Consider the following 14,995-nt stretch of genomic DNA (forward strand, 5'->3'; position numbering starts at 1 on the left):
CCTTCGCCTCCCGCCCTCCACCGGGCCGCCCGGCTCCCCCCGTCGTGCCCGGGCCCTCCTGCCCGCGCAGGCCGTGAGGGGCGGTGCAGGCCTAACCGCCCCGGGAGGCGGGTCACATCACGGCCCCGCCCACCCGCTCTGCTCCTCCTCCCCGCAGCCAGCGGTGATTGGCGTTTCCCTCGACCAGTCAGGTGGGAGGCCGCCGGCCGCCGTTATTTGCCAAGCCCAAAAGGCTGGAGTGACAACGCAGCCACCCAATAGAGAGTCGCCGTGCCGGTCGGCGTTCCTACCGGCGTCGGGGAAGGGGCGGGACGCAGCGCGCAGAGGAGTCGCCGCGACGGCGGCTGTAACAAGATGGCGGTGGCGGGCAAAGGAGCGGTGTCTGCGGCGGTGAAGCCGATCTTCAGCCGTGACCTGGGCGAGGCGAAGCGGCGCGTGAGGGAGCTGTACCGGGCCTGGTACCGCGAGGTGCCCAACACCGGTGAGGGGTGCGGAGCCGGCCACGCGTGCGCGGGCGGGAGCGCGAGCTCAAGGTCGTAACGGCCACCCCGCAGCCGTTGGGTTCTTAAAGAGCCCGTCGGGGGTTCCCGGTGAGCCCCGGGTGTGAGGGGTGCTGCCTCAGCCCCTCGCTGCCCTTTCCCCACCCTGGCCCGCTGCGTGTCGGGCAGGTGAACGCGGTCCTTCGGGGCCTTACAGCGGCTGTGGGGTTGTGGGCTCTCGGCCGTTCCCCGGTGCAGCACAGGCCGCCGGGTTTGCCTTGTCCTCCCTGCCCCGGCTGCCTCCCCGAGAGGGGGAACCCCGGTCTCCTCCTTACTTGCCACTTGGTGTTCCTGACTAAGCAGAAGAGAAATCTAGCTTTAACTTTCCAGAATAGGGATCCGTGGCGTGATTACCTGCTTCCTTAAAATTGCACTGGGACCTGTACCACGGCTGCGTTGTTTGCACAGATTCACAGACTGGCAGGGGTTGGAAGGGACCTCTGGAGATCATCTAGTCCAGCCCCCCTGCTACAGCAGTATCTCCCAAAGCAGGTTGTACAGTATTGTGTCCTGGTGGGTTTTGAATATTTCCAGAGAAGGAGACTCCACAACCTCTCTGGGCAGCCTGTGCCAGTGCTCAGTCACCCTCAGAGTAAAGAAGTTTTTTCTCGTGTTAGATGGAGCTTCCTGTTTTCCAGTTTGTGCCCCTTGTCCTGTCAGTGGGCACCATTGAGAACAGTCTAGCCCCTTCCTCTAAACATCCACCCTTTAGATATTTATAAGATCCCCTGTCAGTCTTCTCTTCTCCAGACTAAACAGACCCAGCCTTCTCAGCCTTTCATCATATGAGAGATGCTCCAGTCCCCTAATCATCTTTGTCACCCTTTATTTGCTTTAAATTAATTAAATTATTGGTGAAGCTGGCAGAGATTACAAGAACAAATGACTGTGTAGTGTTTTGTAGGGTTGAGTTGCACGTTGTCAGTGGAAAAAACAAAAAGCAATATAGATGACCTCTCTGGGTATTGTGTTTTTCCTAGTACACCTGTACCAGCTGGACATCACAGTGAAACAGGGACGTAACAAGGTACGGGAGATGTTCCTGAAGAATGCCCACGTTACAGACCCACGGGTGATAGACATGCTGGTTATTAAGGTACAAACAAATTATTCCCGTTTTGTTGAAGCTGCAGAGAATGTGGGAGTGGATAATTGGTGGTGAGTGTGATGGAGGAGAGGGACAGTTTTATTTTGGCTTGCGCTATGCAGGAGTTGTCTCTTGCAGTCCAGATTGGTTTATCTCTGTCAATAAACCTGTTGATAAGGGATCAAGCTGCTTTAGCGTGCAGAGAAATAGGGTCTTAATTCACCTAAATCAAGAATTACTACACTATGGATTTCTGTCACTCAGTGTACTGGCTTTTCCAGTTTGCAGGTGTTTAAAAGAGGAAATGTACGATAAGCAAAATGGTAGTTTAAATACTATGTTTGTTGGTTTGTGGTTTGTTTTGGTTTTGTGGTGGTTTTTTTAAAGAAAACCATGGTAATCAAAGAAAGGGGGAAAAAGATGCTGCTAGCTAGTTTACCATTAAAAATGACCTTTCTACACCCTACGGTACTTCCTTAGATTGGGATGTGGTTTTCTTCATGGATTCTGAAACATAGATTAGAGTGGCAGTACTTGGTGGGAGGCTGGCTCTAGGTGACAAAACACCTTGAGTCTGTAACACATTTGGTTATGCCTGGTTCAAAGCAATAACCAACATACCAAGAGTAGGGCAAGGCTTCAGAATGGGTCAGAGCAACAGTAACTGACCTCTGCAGTTCTAATGCATTAGAAAGCTTCCGACCAAGGAGTGCCATGTTTGCCTGTTGTATTTCTTGCATTTGAAGACAGTTAGTCTGTCTTTACGTGATGAAGAAAATCTGGGAACAGAATTCTAGATAATATGGTAGGTGACAGTTCCAGGCAGTCTTGTTCTGCCCCGTGCTGCCATCCTCTGAAACCAGTACAATAATTCATAGACTGGAGTCATGAAGAAGTTATGTTTAATATCTCTGTGGTAGTGATTCTGGTGCAAAGCACTTAGCAGCAATTTTACTTACTTTTACAGCTAACTTGCCACTATTCAAAAATAGAGGTGCATGAAAGCTAGGAATGTTACGTAGACTTTTATGGGGGTGCTGGTCATGAGAGAAACAAGCCAGTTCTAAGAAGAGGGCGGGGTCCCTTGCCTATTCCACTGGGCTGGAAAGCTGTGCTGTAGAGACAAGTGACTTGTTAACGTAGGACATGAAGCATTAAAGTCATAAGGCAGGAACAGTTTATATATTTGTGTCACAGTATTGGTGATGCAAGCAGTCTTTAGGAGTACAGAATTGTTGACGCAGCTGTCTTAAGGGTGTTTCTAAGCGCATTCAAATAACTTTCATCGTGCTGTATAGTTAGAATTGGGCTCTGAGAACTTGTCTAAAATTCTTTTGTCTGTGCACAGGGAAAAATGGATCTTCAAGAAACCATTCAGGTATGGAAGCAGAGGACTCACATCATGAGGTATTTCCATGAGACGGAAACCCCACGACCTAAAGACTTTCTGTCCAAATTCTATGCGGGCCACGATCCCTGAGAGATTGACTCTGTGTCTTCCTGCCTTGTATTACAAATAAAGTCCTATATAATAGAAAAAAAAAAAAAATCCATACAGAGAGATTGTGTAGCGTATTAGGAGCCTAATGACTAAATCTGAACCCAGAGTATGTGTGCAAATCATTATGATCTGTATGAAGACCTGTGTTTCCTGCCTTTTGCCAATGCGTATTTTCAGTGGATGGAGTTTGTCCCATCACTTGCCCTGGAGTGTCTGCTGAAAAACCACAACACAACCTGGCTGTGCAGCTTTCTGCTTAGCCTGCAGCCCTGTGTGTAGGTGTCTGCTCTGTGGAAGAAAGAGTAGAAGAGTAGGCTTTCAGAGAAACCAGTGCAGTTGCAGAAATATTCTTGTGCTTGAGGCCTGCAGTGTTTTTCAATTTCATGCTGTGATTTTGTTGATTTTTTTTTTATTTGGACTAGTCTCTGTTTACTTCCTTGCAGAGAATGACGTAAAAGCCAATAGGCTGATAAAGCCCTTTGTGCAATAAAAAGATCAGCAGAGTCCATCTCCCTGCTGCAAAATGAAATTACCTGGAAAAACGGGGGTTTGTATTTCCATCTAGAATAGGGAGGCTTTGTAAGAGCTGCTGATGCCTAGCCTAGAAGATGGTGTCCTACCATCACCTCTTTAACTGAATTCAATTACTAGCTCCATTTCAAGAAGGATTAGGAGAATTTGTTCTTTCACCAGTCAGAACGGGTTTTCAGCGGGTAACTTGGTGCTGGAGCTCCCCCATGTGTGATCAGCATTGAATCTTTGTAGTATGCCAAAACTTCTTTTTATCCTTGCCTAAATACTGGGGCTTTCTCTCCTGTGTGAGGACTGTAAAGCAGCACTCCTCAGGGACAGATGGGGTGTCTGTGCGTGTGTCGTGTTTGGCTCCCAAGAGCACATGAACTGCAACAACTGCTGCTCAGGTGGCCTTGGGGAAGGAGGGGCCAATTTGGATACAGAGTGACTCAGGAACCTACCAGCTGCCTTCAGCTACAGCTGTTGAGGTTACTTGGATTGCAGGTTCCCTTTTCTCACAGTAGCCATGCTGGAGAGTTACAGAGCAAACACTAAAAGCAGTGACAAATAGTAAGGGAGCAAACGTGGCTGTCTGAACTATGCAGCATAATAATGTGTGTAACATTAAAAGAAACATTTTAACAGCTATGTAAATACTGAAAGGAAAAGTGGGCAGTCAAGAGAACAGGCCAGCTCTAGCGACCAGAAACCACGAGAAGAGACAATGCTGGCTTAAAAAAAAAAAAAAAAATCATTCTACTTTAATCCTTCAAGGTATTTGAGAAAACAGCTCATCTGATGTGACTGAAGATACTCTATGCATGCCCTAGCAGTACATAAGACCTTTTAAGTCTATTATGCAAGGATTTAATTGCAATAGCAAACACTTCTATGAAAAGAAGAGTTGAAGTTTATACACAGTTAAGAAAATAAATATATTAGGGCTCATACAGAAGGAAGTACTGAACTATCTAGGAATTACTAGGTACTTGGAGCCAGCATCTTCACTGTTCATAGGTTAAATGCTGTAAATACATCAGCTGAGTTAGTTTGCCACTTGTGATCTTAACCTACTCAAAACTTTAACTCTGCAATGAAAATACTGTATTTAATCCTCAGTGAGGTGAAATCAATGATACAGTCTCCATCAGACACACATGCATAGTGCTGGGTTGTAAATCAAACTTATTTGAAGTGCAGTGCCAGTGTCAATATAGAATCACAGAATCATGGAATGGTTTGGGTTGGAAGGGACCTTAAAGATCATCTAGTTCCAACCCCCCTGCCATATGCAGGGACACCCTCCACTAGACCACGTTGCCCAAAGCCCCATCCAACCTGGCCTTGAACACTTCCAGGGATGGGGCATCCACAGCCTCTCTGGGCAACCTGTTCCAGTGCCTCACCACTCTAAAGAATTTCTAACATCTAATCTAAATCGACCCTCCTTCAGCTTAAACCCATTTCCCCTTGTCCTGTCACTACACTCCCCAATAAACAGTCCCTCACCATCTTTCCTGTAGGCCCCTTCAGGTACTGGTAAGCCACAGTTAGATCTCCCCAGAGCCTTCTTTTCTCCAGGCTGAACAACCCTAACTCTCTCAGCCTGTCCTCCTAGGAGAGGTGCTCCAGCCCTCTGATCAGCTTCGTGGCCCTCCTCTGGACTCTCTCCAACAGCTCCATGTCTCTCCTGTACTGGGGCCCCCAGAGCTGGACTCAGTACTCCAGGTGGGGTCTCACAAGAGCAGAGTAGAGGGGCAAGATCACCTCCCTCAACCTGCTGGTCACACCTCTTTTGATGCAGCCCAGGACACAGTTGGCTTTCTGGGCTGCAAGCGCACACTGCTGGCTCATGTTGAGCTTCTCATCAATCAATACCCCCAAGTCCTATGTCATGAGGCTGCTGCTTCCTCTAGGATTCCTGTCATGTACTGCAGATTAGTACTGAATTACAGAAAGGAGTCATAAGAGGAAACATGAAGGGAGCCTCCTTACTGGCACAGACATACAGAGGTAGAAAAGTTAATACAGAAATGCTAGGTGATAGGCACATAACCTATAAAAACACAAAACCAGAGTTACACATCTCAATCTCTTGATCTTTAATTAAGTGTTTCCCATATTGCTAATAAAAGGAATCCCAAGCAGTCTTTGATGAGGTGAGCATGTGTGTGCAAGGATGCAGAGCCTATCAAGCACCTCCTTCAACCACAACCTATGGATTTCTGGCACACACGCAGGACACTCACTGGCAAAGGGGACACACGGCCCCCTGTCCCATTCAGAAAGGACAAAACACAGGTGACACATGTTGCAACCATTGCTTTGTCAATGGTTTTCTCCCTTCTGTTCTTCCATTACAGATCTGCAAATAAATAGAAAAAAAGCCATTACTCTTCAGATAGATATACTGTACTAAGCTCCAGTCTGTATCCTCCCCCCACCCCCCAAATACACAAGGTGGGAGTTAACATAAAGGAGTTTCTAACAGGCCACTGCAGTATTTACAACCTTTTAATTCTCTGGGTTTAGCTGCACAGCACAGACTGGAAAATCCCTTTATCAAATGGAATACATCCACCAAACTCATTATAAAACAAGGCTACTTACGACAACTTCCTTGTTCTATAAAGAAATACACCCATAACATAAAATGGAGGGCAGCATAGTGTACTGTAGATAAAGGAAGAGCAGACTCATTCTGTAAGTTAGCAGAAGACTTTTAAACAGGTAAATGTGTAATAATGCTGAAGTCCGTCTTTTCTGTCTGCAGTACAGACCCTCACTGACTACAGTTTATTTTTATTTCTGATTCAAATTACAAGATCTAAACCACCATCAGTTTATTACAATCTCTAACAAATGTATATTTTGGAGATTTCACATTCAGATGCCAGGCTGGCCTGCTCCAGTATAAAGGAACTGAAAAGTTCATCGCCAGAGGCAATACAGCTGCAGGTGTCCGTGTGTTTTACTGCAAATGCATCTCAAAGCCATGGTTGTCTTTATTTTATTTCTGAGATTCTCCTCCCTGCCCCAAGCCAAACAGGAAGCGCAAATAATTAGATTGCTGGTTGTGTTAATGACGTACCCTTTAATCATCATCGTCATCATCCTCCGGGACAAAGATATCATGTTCTTCAAGTAGGGCTGCGAAGTTCTTACTGATCTGAGTCCCGACATACAGGAAAGGGATCACAATGCTGAATACTCTGAGGAGGCCGAAGGGCGTCTGCAAGGAGCCGGTTGGGAAAGACTGACCTTTACCCGCAAGTCGCGCTGTGCCTGAGCCTACCGACTCGCGGCTCCACAGGCGCGCAGAGGACCCGGGGAGCAGCGGGAAGAACGGCCGGCCGTCCCTCCGGCCGGACCCGCGGGCACCGCATCGCACTTTCGCATAAAAACGGCAGCACCGGGAGAGCAGGAGCCCGCGGGGAGCTCCGGGCAGGGAACGCTAGTGGCTTAGGCAGGGAGAGCGGTCGCCGGTGAGAAATGGCTGTGTACAAGGCGGGTGTTTATCTCCTCCTTACGGTGCGGGGACCACCGCCGGGTCGGGTCAGCGCCGCGCCGCCCCCCCGCCCTCGGGGGGAAACGAGCCGCCGCCGCCGCCCGGCCCGACCCCTCAGGGCCGCTCCCGTCACCCTCCCGCTGGCGAGCGCTTCCGCATGCCCGCCCCGCCCACAGCGAACTGCTCATTAGCCCAGCGCCTGTCACTCAATCTCGTCGCCCCGCCCGCAGCACATGCGCCCGCAGTGATTGGCCACTGCTGCCATCCGTTACGCCGCGATTGGTTGCCACCCCCACACGCTCGCCCCTCACTCACCTTAACCGGCTTGGGCAGAATGGCGCCGCTCCGGGTGACAGTGGCGCTCCGGGAGGGCACCAGCGGCACGGCCGGGGTGCGGCGCGGCCCGCTCCAGCCCACCCGCCCCGAGTAAGCCGCGGCCGCCGCCAGGAGCCGCCCGCCTGCCGCTGCCATCCTCCCTCCCTCCCTCCTGCCCCTCTCCGGGCTCCCGTAACGGCTGAGCCGAGGCGTCACCCGGGGCGGCGGAGCCTCCGGCTCTCGCGAGGCGTGAGGGGGAGGCGCGAGATGGCCAGTGCGCATGCCCAGGGCGGGGCTGACAGCTCCCCCCCCCCCCCCACCCCGCCCTCGCCACGGAGCGGCCCGCGGGGACGGGGCTGAGCCCCCCCCCCCCCCCCCACACACACACACTGTGCGGCCTGGCTCGCTGCAACCGCGGGGAGAAGGGAACCGGGCAGCCTTCTACCGCGTCCCGCCGTCCCGTAAGGCTCGGCAGAGGAAAACCGGGCCGGGTGACCCTAAAACCGGGCAGGGCGGGGATCGCCAGGCCCTGCGGACGCTCCCACGGGTGTCAGGAGGGTTCGCGGCTCCATTGGCAGCGCACGGGCTACAAATCACCACGGTTTATTCGGCTTCACGGCATAAAATACAAACGTTAACACAATGTCTTGAAATGCGTAATACAAGTTCTGCATGTAAAACAACGGCGCATGCAAAACCGCCTCAAAAAAAAAAATAAAAAAAGTTGTCTAAAGTTGTCTAAAAAAATGTTGTCTACAGAAAATAGAAGCGTTTTGAAAGGCAGGAGTGTTTCTGCGGGTCGTTTGGAGTGTTGCCTGGTGATTGTGCAGATTAGAAAGCACGCTCGGTGCCGGTGAAAGATGCCACCGACACAGGGACTCCACGTGTTCCCCGTGCATTTCGGTGGGGGTTATTTAAGTTTCTCTGCAAAGGCAGTTGAGAGGGGTAAGACTGGGGGGTCACCCACCCCCACACAGTTAATGCGGTAGCTCTTGTAATGGAAAATGTTCAATCTTGGTCGTGAATGTCCACTAAATGGCTAGTGGCGGCCACGGGTAAAATCTTTAGCTTACTCTTATCGCTAGGACCTGGATTCAGGGGAAAACATCACCACGCATGCTTTATAAAAAGATAAATGTGCAGAAATAATACAATACGGTATGGGCCTGAATCTGAAATCCCAGCCTCAGAAAAACAGAAAGATTTTGTCAACTATTTCAACAGGATTGGGAGCCCTTCTTGGCACAGCTTACAAAGGTCATGTCAGAATCTCCCTCCCTCTTTCAGTCTTAGTTTCTTTTAACAGAAGCATTCAGATTCAAGCATTTTTCTCTCATCGCTTTTGCATTATTAGGCTAAAGAAAACTCTTAGAAAAGGCTTGACTTCAGTGCTTTAAGAAAAGTAGCCATTCAGCTTTAGAGTTCAGTCTCCCCTTTGCTAGGGAACCTGTTTTGTGCTGCCCAGACATTTTCTATTTTTAAAAAATAACAAGGGAAAGCGAAGGCAGAAGGTGAAACAGTCTAAACCTGAATGACTAGAGAAGAAACAGCGTGTGGCAATCAGTCTCATTTTGCTGTTGGGGACAATGAAAACTCTCTGCTGTTGCCGTAATGATCTCCGCCTGCAGAGAGAGAGGACGCTCCATTAGCCAGACACACATGCAATCTCAGGAAGCTGAAATCCTGACCTTCTGCCTGGGGGCTGCTTCAAAGGTGCTGCCAGCACAACTGATCCTCAGCCAAGCTGGTTTGATAGCCTCCATCTCAGAGGAGCTGGTGGATCAACCAGGTGCTTCCTGCCTAATGAAGCGAGTGGCCGTGGTCATTAAAAAAAACAACGTGTATGTCTGTACAAATTTAGGCATGGCTCCAATGATGGCTCTTTTTTACTCGCTAAAGGGCCATCCCTGTTACGTGAGCGGGATGGTGAGGAAGCCCTGACCAAGCGCATCCAAAGTCACGCAGCGCTTTGGAGACCTAGCTAAGGCCCAAGCATGGACAGCTGTGCCGAGTACAAATACAAAATGTTGAGGATTCAGCCATTTTCCTCTCAGCACTGCAGAATAAAATACAAAATTACTTCAAACGTGATCAGAGAGAAAGCAGAGCGCAGCTCCTCATTTGCAGGATTTAGGATTTAGCTGGGATACATACTAATGCAAAGGCAGGTAGCGTGGAAATCATGCCATTTGAATGGGACAGATTAAAGCATTAAATATAAGCTATTTAATAGTGTTACTAGCACAATCCTGGCTTATTAAAACAAACTAAGCTTCTTAAAAGTAAAAGTGCCCTTAAATGAATAATACTGTTTCAGTTCCAGTTCTGACAGAACTGGCTTTGTTAATTTATTTTCCCTTTCAAGTCACTCACGATTCTTGGGGTCTCATGTAAGAACTGCCATTGCGTCTTGATTTATTTTGGAAGTTAAATCTTTACCGTCATACTGCCTTATGTAAGTCTGAGGCATCAGGAATATTCTTCTCTCTGTATTACACTGAAAAAAAAACCCCAAACACCAGAGAAAAATGGTTGCCAAATCTGACCCTGACCCCAAAATACCCACTCAGAGCGAGGAGGCACCAGGTAGTGGCATCCCCTGATGCCGCTGTCCTGCCATGCAGAAGGGGACAGGTTCCCAGCTGGGAATGCTGCAGCACTAAACAATTTAAGCAGCAGGTAGGGAGGCAGCACTGGCCCCTAAGTCCTGCCAGCTGGGCTGCTGACGGAGCCTGGGCACTGGTTTGTGGCCACCTGCTCCTGGTTCTTCTGAACTGTTGTCACTTACAAAAGCAGAACAAAAAATAATCCTCCCAAACCTGCAGAATCCTCTCTACTGTGAAGAAATACAGACATAAACTGGAGAGGACTGGATTGCATCATTCATATGTAAAGGTTATACTCCCAAAGTCCTATTTGTAAGATCTGATTTAAGATCTGATTTCCTCTAATATGCCATTGAGCCATAATTAGGCAGGAGGCTGGAAGCTCGTCATCCCAAACTACCAGAGATTGATTTTCAAAGGCACCAAAAGTTAATGGAAGTCATTTGATTTCTGCATTGGCAATCTCTACTGGCTATTGCAAAGTATTAAGCAGAGTGCATTTAACTCCAGAAAGGCAAATAGGTTCCTACCAGTCATGACTTGGAACAGCCTCTTGCTTTCCTCCTTAATAAAACAGGGCAATAAAACCAGGTTTAATTCTGTTAGATACGGAACACAAGACTGCTTCACTTATTTTTTCTGCTTTGAAAAACAGCCCTTGCCAAGAAGATAAGGGAATAAGAAGATAAGCACCATCTCCAGGGTGCTCCAGCCCCTGGAATCAGCACCCACCAACTTGTACCGTCTGCCTTGCGGCCAAGGTTTCTGACCTACCGGTGAAGGACAAGTCTGTTTCTGCAGCGAAGTAACAGGCATGCCTCCCTGCAGCCCTCCTCACCCGCCGGGAGGATGGGATGTGCTACAGAGACCAGCCGACAGGAAATTCCAGGGAAGCGCCGGCAGGTCAGGCGCTGGCTTTGGTGGAAGGCAGCGATACAGCTTTGATGCTAGAGGGGCAAGCCCAGACACTGCTGACACACAGTCAGTGCTACCTGTAACTCACTCCCACACCTTCGCTTCTCCTCCTGGGACCAGCCCTCTCCTCCTCCCTGCTCTTCCACAGCCTCTCCTCTGACTGTGCAGCTCTGCCAGGAGGTGGGCAGAGCCATGGCAGAGAGAGAGGCTCTGCAAGAGCGCAGCTCTGGATGCCATCTTGGGCAAGCTGCCCAACGAGCCAGTGGAGCCTTGTACGGCACTTTGCAGGAGCTACAGTCTGCGCAGAGGCTGATAAATTCACCCCTGGCAAGGCAAAGAGGCTTTAGCGTCCCTGTTTGGGAACAGGGAAGGTTTGAGCTGGAGATATTAACAGTATTAACAGCCTTGGCTACTGCTCGGCAGAGTCCAGATCAGCCCTGGGGAGCTCCTGATCCTGGCTGTTGCTTCAGACCAGGCTCGGTGTCTCCATTTCAACCTCGCTGCTGAGCTTGGGCACCCAGAGATGGATGCAAGCCTGTGAAATCCACATTCTGTGGGATTTAGCAGGGAGGAAGGTTAGTGCAGATGAAAGTAAAAAAAAAAAAAAAAAGACACAAGAGCCTGGTCCTCGTTGCCCTGGCTGTTGGGCCAGCCACAGCCATAGTGGCTCACGTGTCCTGTGGTGAGAGGCACCGGGCCGGAGGGACCCCCCAGGGCCAGTGGCCTGTCAGAGGCATTTCTTAAAAGCCCAGCCTTATCTGCAGCGAAAGAGCAAAGGCAGAAGGACTTTGGCGCAATACCACAGACACTAATAAATGCTGACTTGTGCAAACTTCCACACTGAGAAACAAAACCAAAAAAAAGTAGTGAAGGAGAAGCGGGCAATGAAGCACCTAGGACATCCAGCACGCCAGGACGGCAAGGGGCCAAGCCCGCTGGGTGAGGTTCGTTGCATACATGCCCATTTGGGCCCCCTCCACACCTCGTATCACCAGCAGAGAAGAGTTCAAAGGTGGCTCCCCTGGTGCTACGCACTCTCCAGCGGTATAAAGCCTCATGGAAATAAAACGTGAGGTTTGGGGAAGATTCGGGTCCCTCCCGCGTGCCCCGTGAAGCGCGCACACACACACACTGCACACTCAGCCACCGACCAGGGCAGGGGTGGAAGCAGCATCCCTCGCTTCACTCTTCCAGTGTAGGAGACATGCTGCTGAGCACCGGCCGGCCAGTGGCTCACGCCCCTGGTCACAGGTGCCCCATCTTCTGCCTCTCCTGCCACTCCCGTCTCAGCGCCACGATCTCCTGCCCGTACCAGCTGTGCAGCTTGGAGAAGCAGGCCGTCTCCGGTGACACTGGGCTCTCTGGCATGGCCGGTGAGATGCCGGGCACTGGGGACCCCACGGTGCTGCTGGCGGCCGAGCGCCGACGCGGAGGCAGGGGTGGGGGCTTTGCGTGCCCCCCGTCACGGTCAGGGCAGGCAGCTCCCCCGGGGACGCCACTGCCGCTGCCCCATGTGGAGTAACCATTCTCCAGGACGGCAGGCTTCTCCTGGAGGGGCAGCAAGGCAGGGTTGGAGAGGTGCCTCTTCCTGCCGGAGGAGGACCTCCGTGGAGACTTGCAGCAAGCAGCCAAGCTCTTGCAGGCTTCCTCCAGCTGCTTCTCCAGCTCCCTCACCACCAGCCGCATGTAGTCAAAGCTGGCCCGTGAAAGGGCCTTCACCCAGGCCTCCATGGCTGCCTGCCCGTCGGCCACCAGCACGTAAGCCCGGGCGCCAGCGTCGTCGAAGCGGATGGCGAAGGCAAACTCCTCGGCAGCCTCGCACAGCTCCACGGTGCAGCCCTCCAGCACCACCAGCCCCACAGGCTCTCGACTCTCCCGCTCCTCAAAGTAGAAGAGGAGGTTGCCCTTGAGGACAAACCAGCGTCGCTGGTAGGAGGTGGCGTGGTGGTGGTGGGCATGGTGGTGGTGCCTCTCCACACGCTTGCGGAGGAAGCCGGCATGGTCGGCAGGCGAGTCGCAGGTGGCGTAGTGGGCCACACTCCGCTCGTTCAGCTTCATCGCCCCACCTAGGAGCAGAGGAAGAGAGGGGGAAGAAGTTGGTTGGGGCAAGGAACATCTCACCCACCCTGCCAGGAGAGGCCTGATCCTGCCCTGAGCCCATCATGGGGAAAAGCAGCCCGACTGCAGCAGCCAGCACTGCCGGACAGTGCCTAACCCAGCAAGTACCCCTGAAAATGGCGGGCTGGCTCCTTGCTGCTGCAGAGAGGTGGTCATCACCAGAGCCCCAGCACCGAGACACCTGCCTTCTCCAGGGACAACACAACCTCTGTTTCATTTCTTACTCCATGAGTGACCTACTTTGCTAGTTTTTTGTGGGGCATATCAAAGAAATTTGCCTCTGTGCCTTGCAAGGCATTCATTTTGCTCTCCCCTCCATTACAGGGCATGATAAGGAGGGGATTTTCAGACCCAAGGGCCCTGGGACCTCCGTTTGAACACGCTCTCCCCACTCCCTGTCTCCATGCAGGACCACCCATCCCCACCAGCTGTCCCAGCAGCAGCACCTCTAGCCTGGCAGGTTTACTGGCAACAGGGTGCAACGTACCGGCCGTGTGGGTCAGACCGCGACCCCTTGTCGTCTTCCTTGGGCAGGCTGCTCCCCTGCTGAGGGTCTCTGAAGGTTGACTGTGCTCAGCCCCATCCCTGATCAGAAGAAAGGCGGCAGAGAGGGAGTCACAAACAAGGACACTTTGGGACTGAAAGAGCAAAGAGGTTCATTGCTCCCATCCCAGAAAGCCTGGGCTCTTGCGCACAGGAGTGGCCAGGTACCGCAGGCTCTGGAAACCAGGGTAGTGAAACTGGGGGCACTTGCATTGGCTTCAAAGCCCAAAACCATCTCAGCTGAGGACAGCACCCTTGTGGTTTGGGTTTTTTTTGGCTTCTGTGGGTTTGTTTTGGTTTTAATTAAAAAAAAAAAAGAGCTTTTGTAGAAGTCTGTCGCTGCAACATCTGCGGAGGCCCCGCAGAAGGCGATTCGACAAGCCAGCAGGTCCCGCTGATGGACACAGCGAGCGCAGCCTTGGAGCTTCTACAACTGCAAACAGCCACTAAAACTCTGCGTACAGAAATATGCAGAAAACAAACCACAGCTGCCACTCCCCAGCCAGATCCGGGCTAGGGAAGCTTCCCACTGCTGAGCAACCTCCAGTATCCCTCCCGGAGCCCTTCTCCCCCATTGGGGCTTGTGGGGCTGGGCCGAGGACAAGGGGGCACGGACCCCAGTTGGAAAATGGACAAAAATCCCATCAGGTGTAAGGAAACGCTGTTCCCTGGCGGGTGCTTTGCCCTCAGCGCGGCACCCTGAGGAATCTCCAGCCTTGCGTGAGGACAGCCGGCGTGGCCCACGCCAGCCCTGACGTGAGGGGGCTGTGGGGGTCCCGTGGTCTGAGGGGTGGCACACGCGCGTGTGTGTGTGTGTGCGCAATGCTGGGCTCTGGGTCTTTGTGTGCGTCTGCAGGCGTGTGCAATTGGGCTGTGTGTCTTTGTGTGCGGGTGTGTGTTTGCCGTGTGCCTGCGGGCCCGGCCCGGCCCCGCCGCCCACTCCCGCCCCGCCGCCGCCGCCGCCGCCGCCCCGCCGTTCCCCGGCCCTTGCCCAGCGCCTCGCCCCGGCGGCGGGCCCGCGGGACCCGTCCCGTCCCGGCTCACCTCGGGCCCTTCCTGCTCGGCGGCGCTCCCGGCACGGCCGGGCGGTGCGGGGCAGGCGGGAGCCGGCCGCGGCCGGGCGGGGGAGGGCTCCTGCGGTCGCCGGGGCCGTCCCGCCGCGCCGGCAGCACCGCCCCGCCGGCGGCAGCGGCAGCGGGGGGCGGGAGGCGGCCGGCGGGGCACTGCTGCCTCCCTGGAGCGGCTTTATCCCGCACCTCTTCGCTCCGCCCGACGCCCCTTCGAGTACCCTTGGGGTCCCACCTCGAGGGGACCTAAAGCCCCCCCCTTCTCCCTGTGTAACTATTGGGG

At 52.5% G+C, this 14,995-nt stretch overlaps 3 protein-coding genes across 3 annotated transcripts; 1 reads left to right on the forward strand and 2 right to left on the reverse strand.

Annotated features, from left to right (window-relative positions):
• Positions 1–288: 288 nt before the first annotated feature.
• NDUFA6 (NADH:ubiquinone oxidoreductase subunit A6) lies at positions 289–3,633 on the forward strand. The gene is made up of 3 exons (XM_075751183.1): positions 289–481; positions 1,520–1,635; positions 2,975–3,633. Exons 1-3 carry the CDS (start codon positions 355–357, stop codon positions 3,104–3,106), a joined length of 375 nt encoding a protein of 124 aa, XP_075607298.1. The 5' UTR covers positions 289–354; the 3' UTR covers positions 3,107–3,633.
• Positions 3,634–5,718: 2,085 nt separating this feature from the next.
• SMDT1 (single-pass membrane protein with aspartate rich tail 1) lies at positions 5,719–7,714 on the reverse strand. Its single transcript, XM_075750949.1, has 3 exons — positions 7,464–7,714; positions 6,732–6,872; positions 5,719–6,005 (listed from the first exon to the last, which is right to left on the reverse strand). The coding sequence occupies exons 1-2, from the start codon at positions 7,617–7,619 to the stop codon at positions 6,735–6,737; spliced, it is 294 nt and encodes a 97-aa protein (XP_075607064.1). The 5' UTR covers positions 7,620–7,714; the 3' UTR covers positions 5,719–6,005; positions 6,732–6,734.
• A 336-nt stretch (positions 7,715–8,050) lies between these two features.
• PHETA2 (PH domain containing endocytic trafficking adaptor 2) lies at positions 8,051–14,817 on the reverse strand. Its single transcript, XM_075751164.1, has 3 exons — positions 14,690–14,817; positions 13,590–13,687; positions 8,051–13,050 (listed from the first exon to the last, which is right to left on the reverse strand). Exon 3 carries the CDS (start codon positions 13,040–13,042, stop codon positions 12,230–12,232), a length of 813 nt encoding a protein of 270 aa, XP_075607279.1. The 5' UTR covers positions 13,043–13,050; positions 13,590–13,687; positions 14,690–14,817; the 3' UTR covers positions 8,051–12,229.
• Between the last annotated feature and the right edge of the window lie 178 nt (positions 14,818–14,995).

The sequence above is a fragment of the Balearica regulorum genome, chromosome 1 (genome assembly GCF_011004875.1).
Source record: "Balearica regulorum gibbericeps isolate bBalReg1 chromosome 1, bBalReg1.pri, whole genome shotgun sequence".
NCBI lineage: Eukaryota > Metazoa > Chordata > Aves > Gruiformes > Gruidae > Balearica > Balearica regulorum.

What these genes read in the sequence shown, in the direction of transcription:
- SMDT1 (XM_075750949.1), bottom strand. Translation starts at nt 7,619, where the DNA reads ATGGCAGCGGCAGGCGGGCGGCTCCTGGCGGCGGCCGCGGCTTACTCG. An exon ending in TTCTGCCCAAGCCGGTTAAG is followed by an intron (nt 6,873 to 7,463) that starts GTGAGTGAGGGG and finishes GGCTCCTTGCAG; the next exon opens with ACGCCCTTCGGCCTCCTCAG.
- PHETA2 (XM_075751164.1), bottom strand. Translation starts at nt 13,042, where the DNA reads ATGAAGCTGAACGAGCGGAGTGTGGCCCACTACGCCACCTGCGACTCG.
- NDUFA6 (XM_075751183.1), top strand. Translation starts at nt 355, where the DNA reads ATGGCGGTGGCGGGCAAAGGAGCGGTGTCTGCGGCGGTGAAGCCGATC. An exon ending in CCGCGAGGTGCCCAACACCG is followed by an intron (nt 482 to 1,519) that starts GTGAGGGGTGCG and finishes TGTTTTTCCTAG; the next exon opens with TACACCTGTACCAGCTGGAC. An exon ending in TAGACATGCTGGTTATTAAG is followed by an intron (nt 1,636 to 2,974) that starts GTACAAACAAAT and finishes GTCTGTGCACAG; the next exon opens with GGAAAAATGGATCTTCAAGA.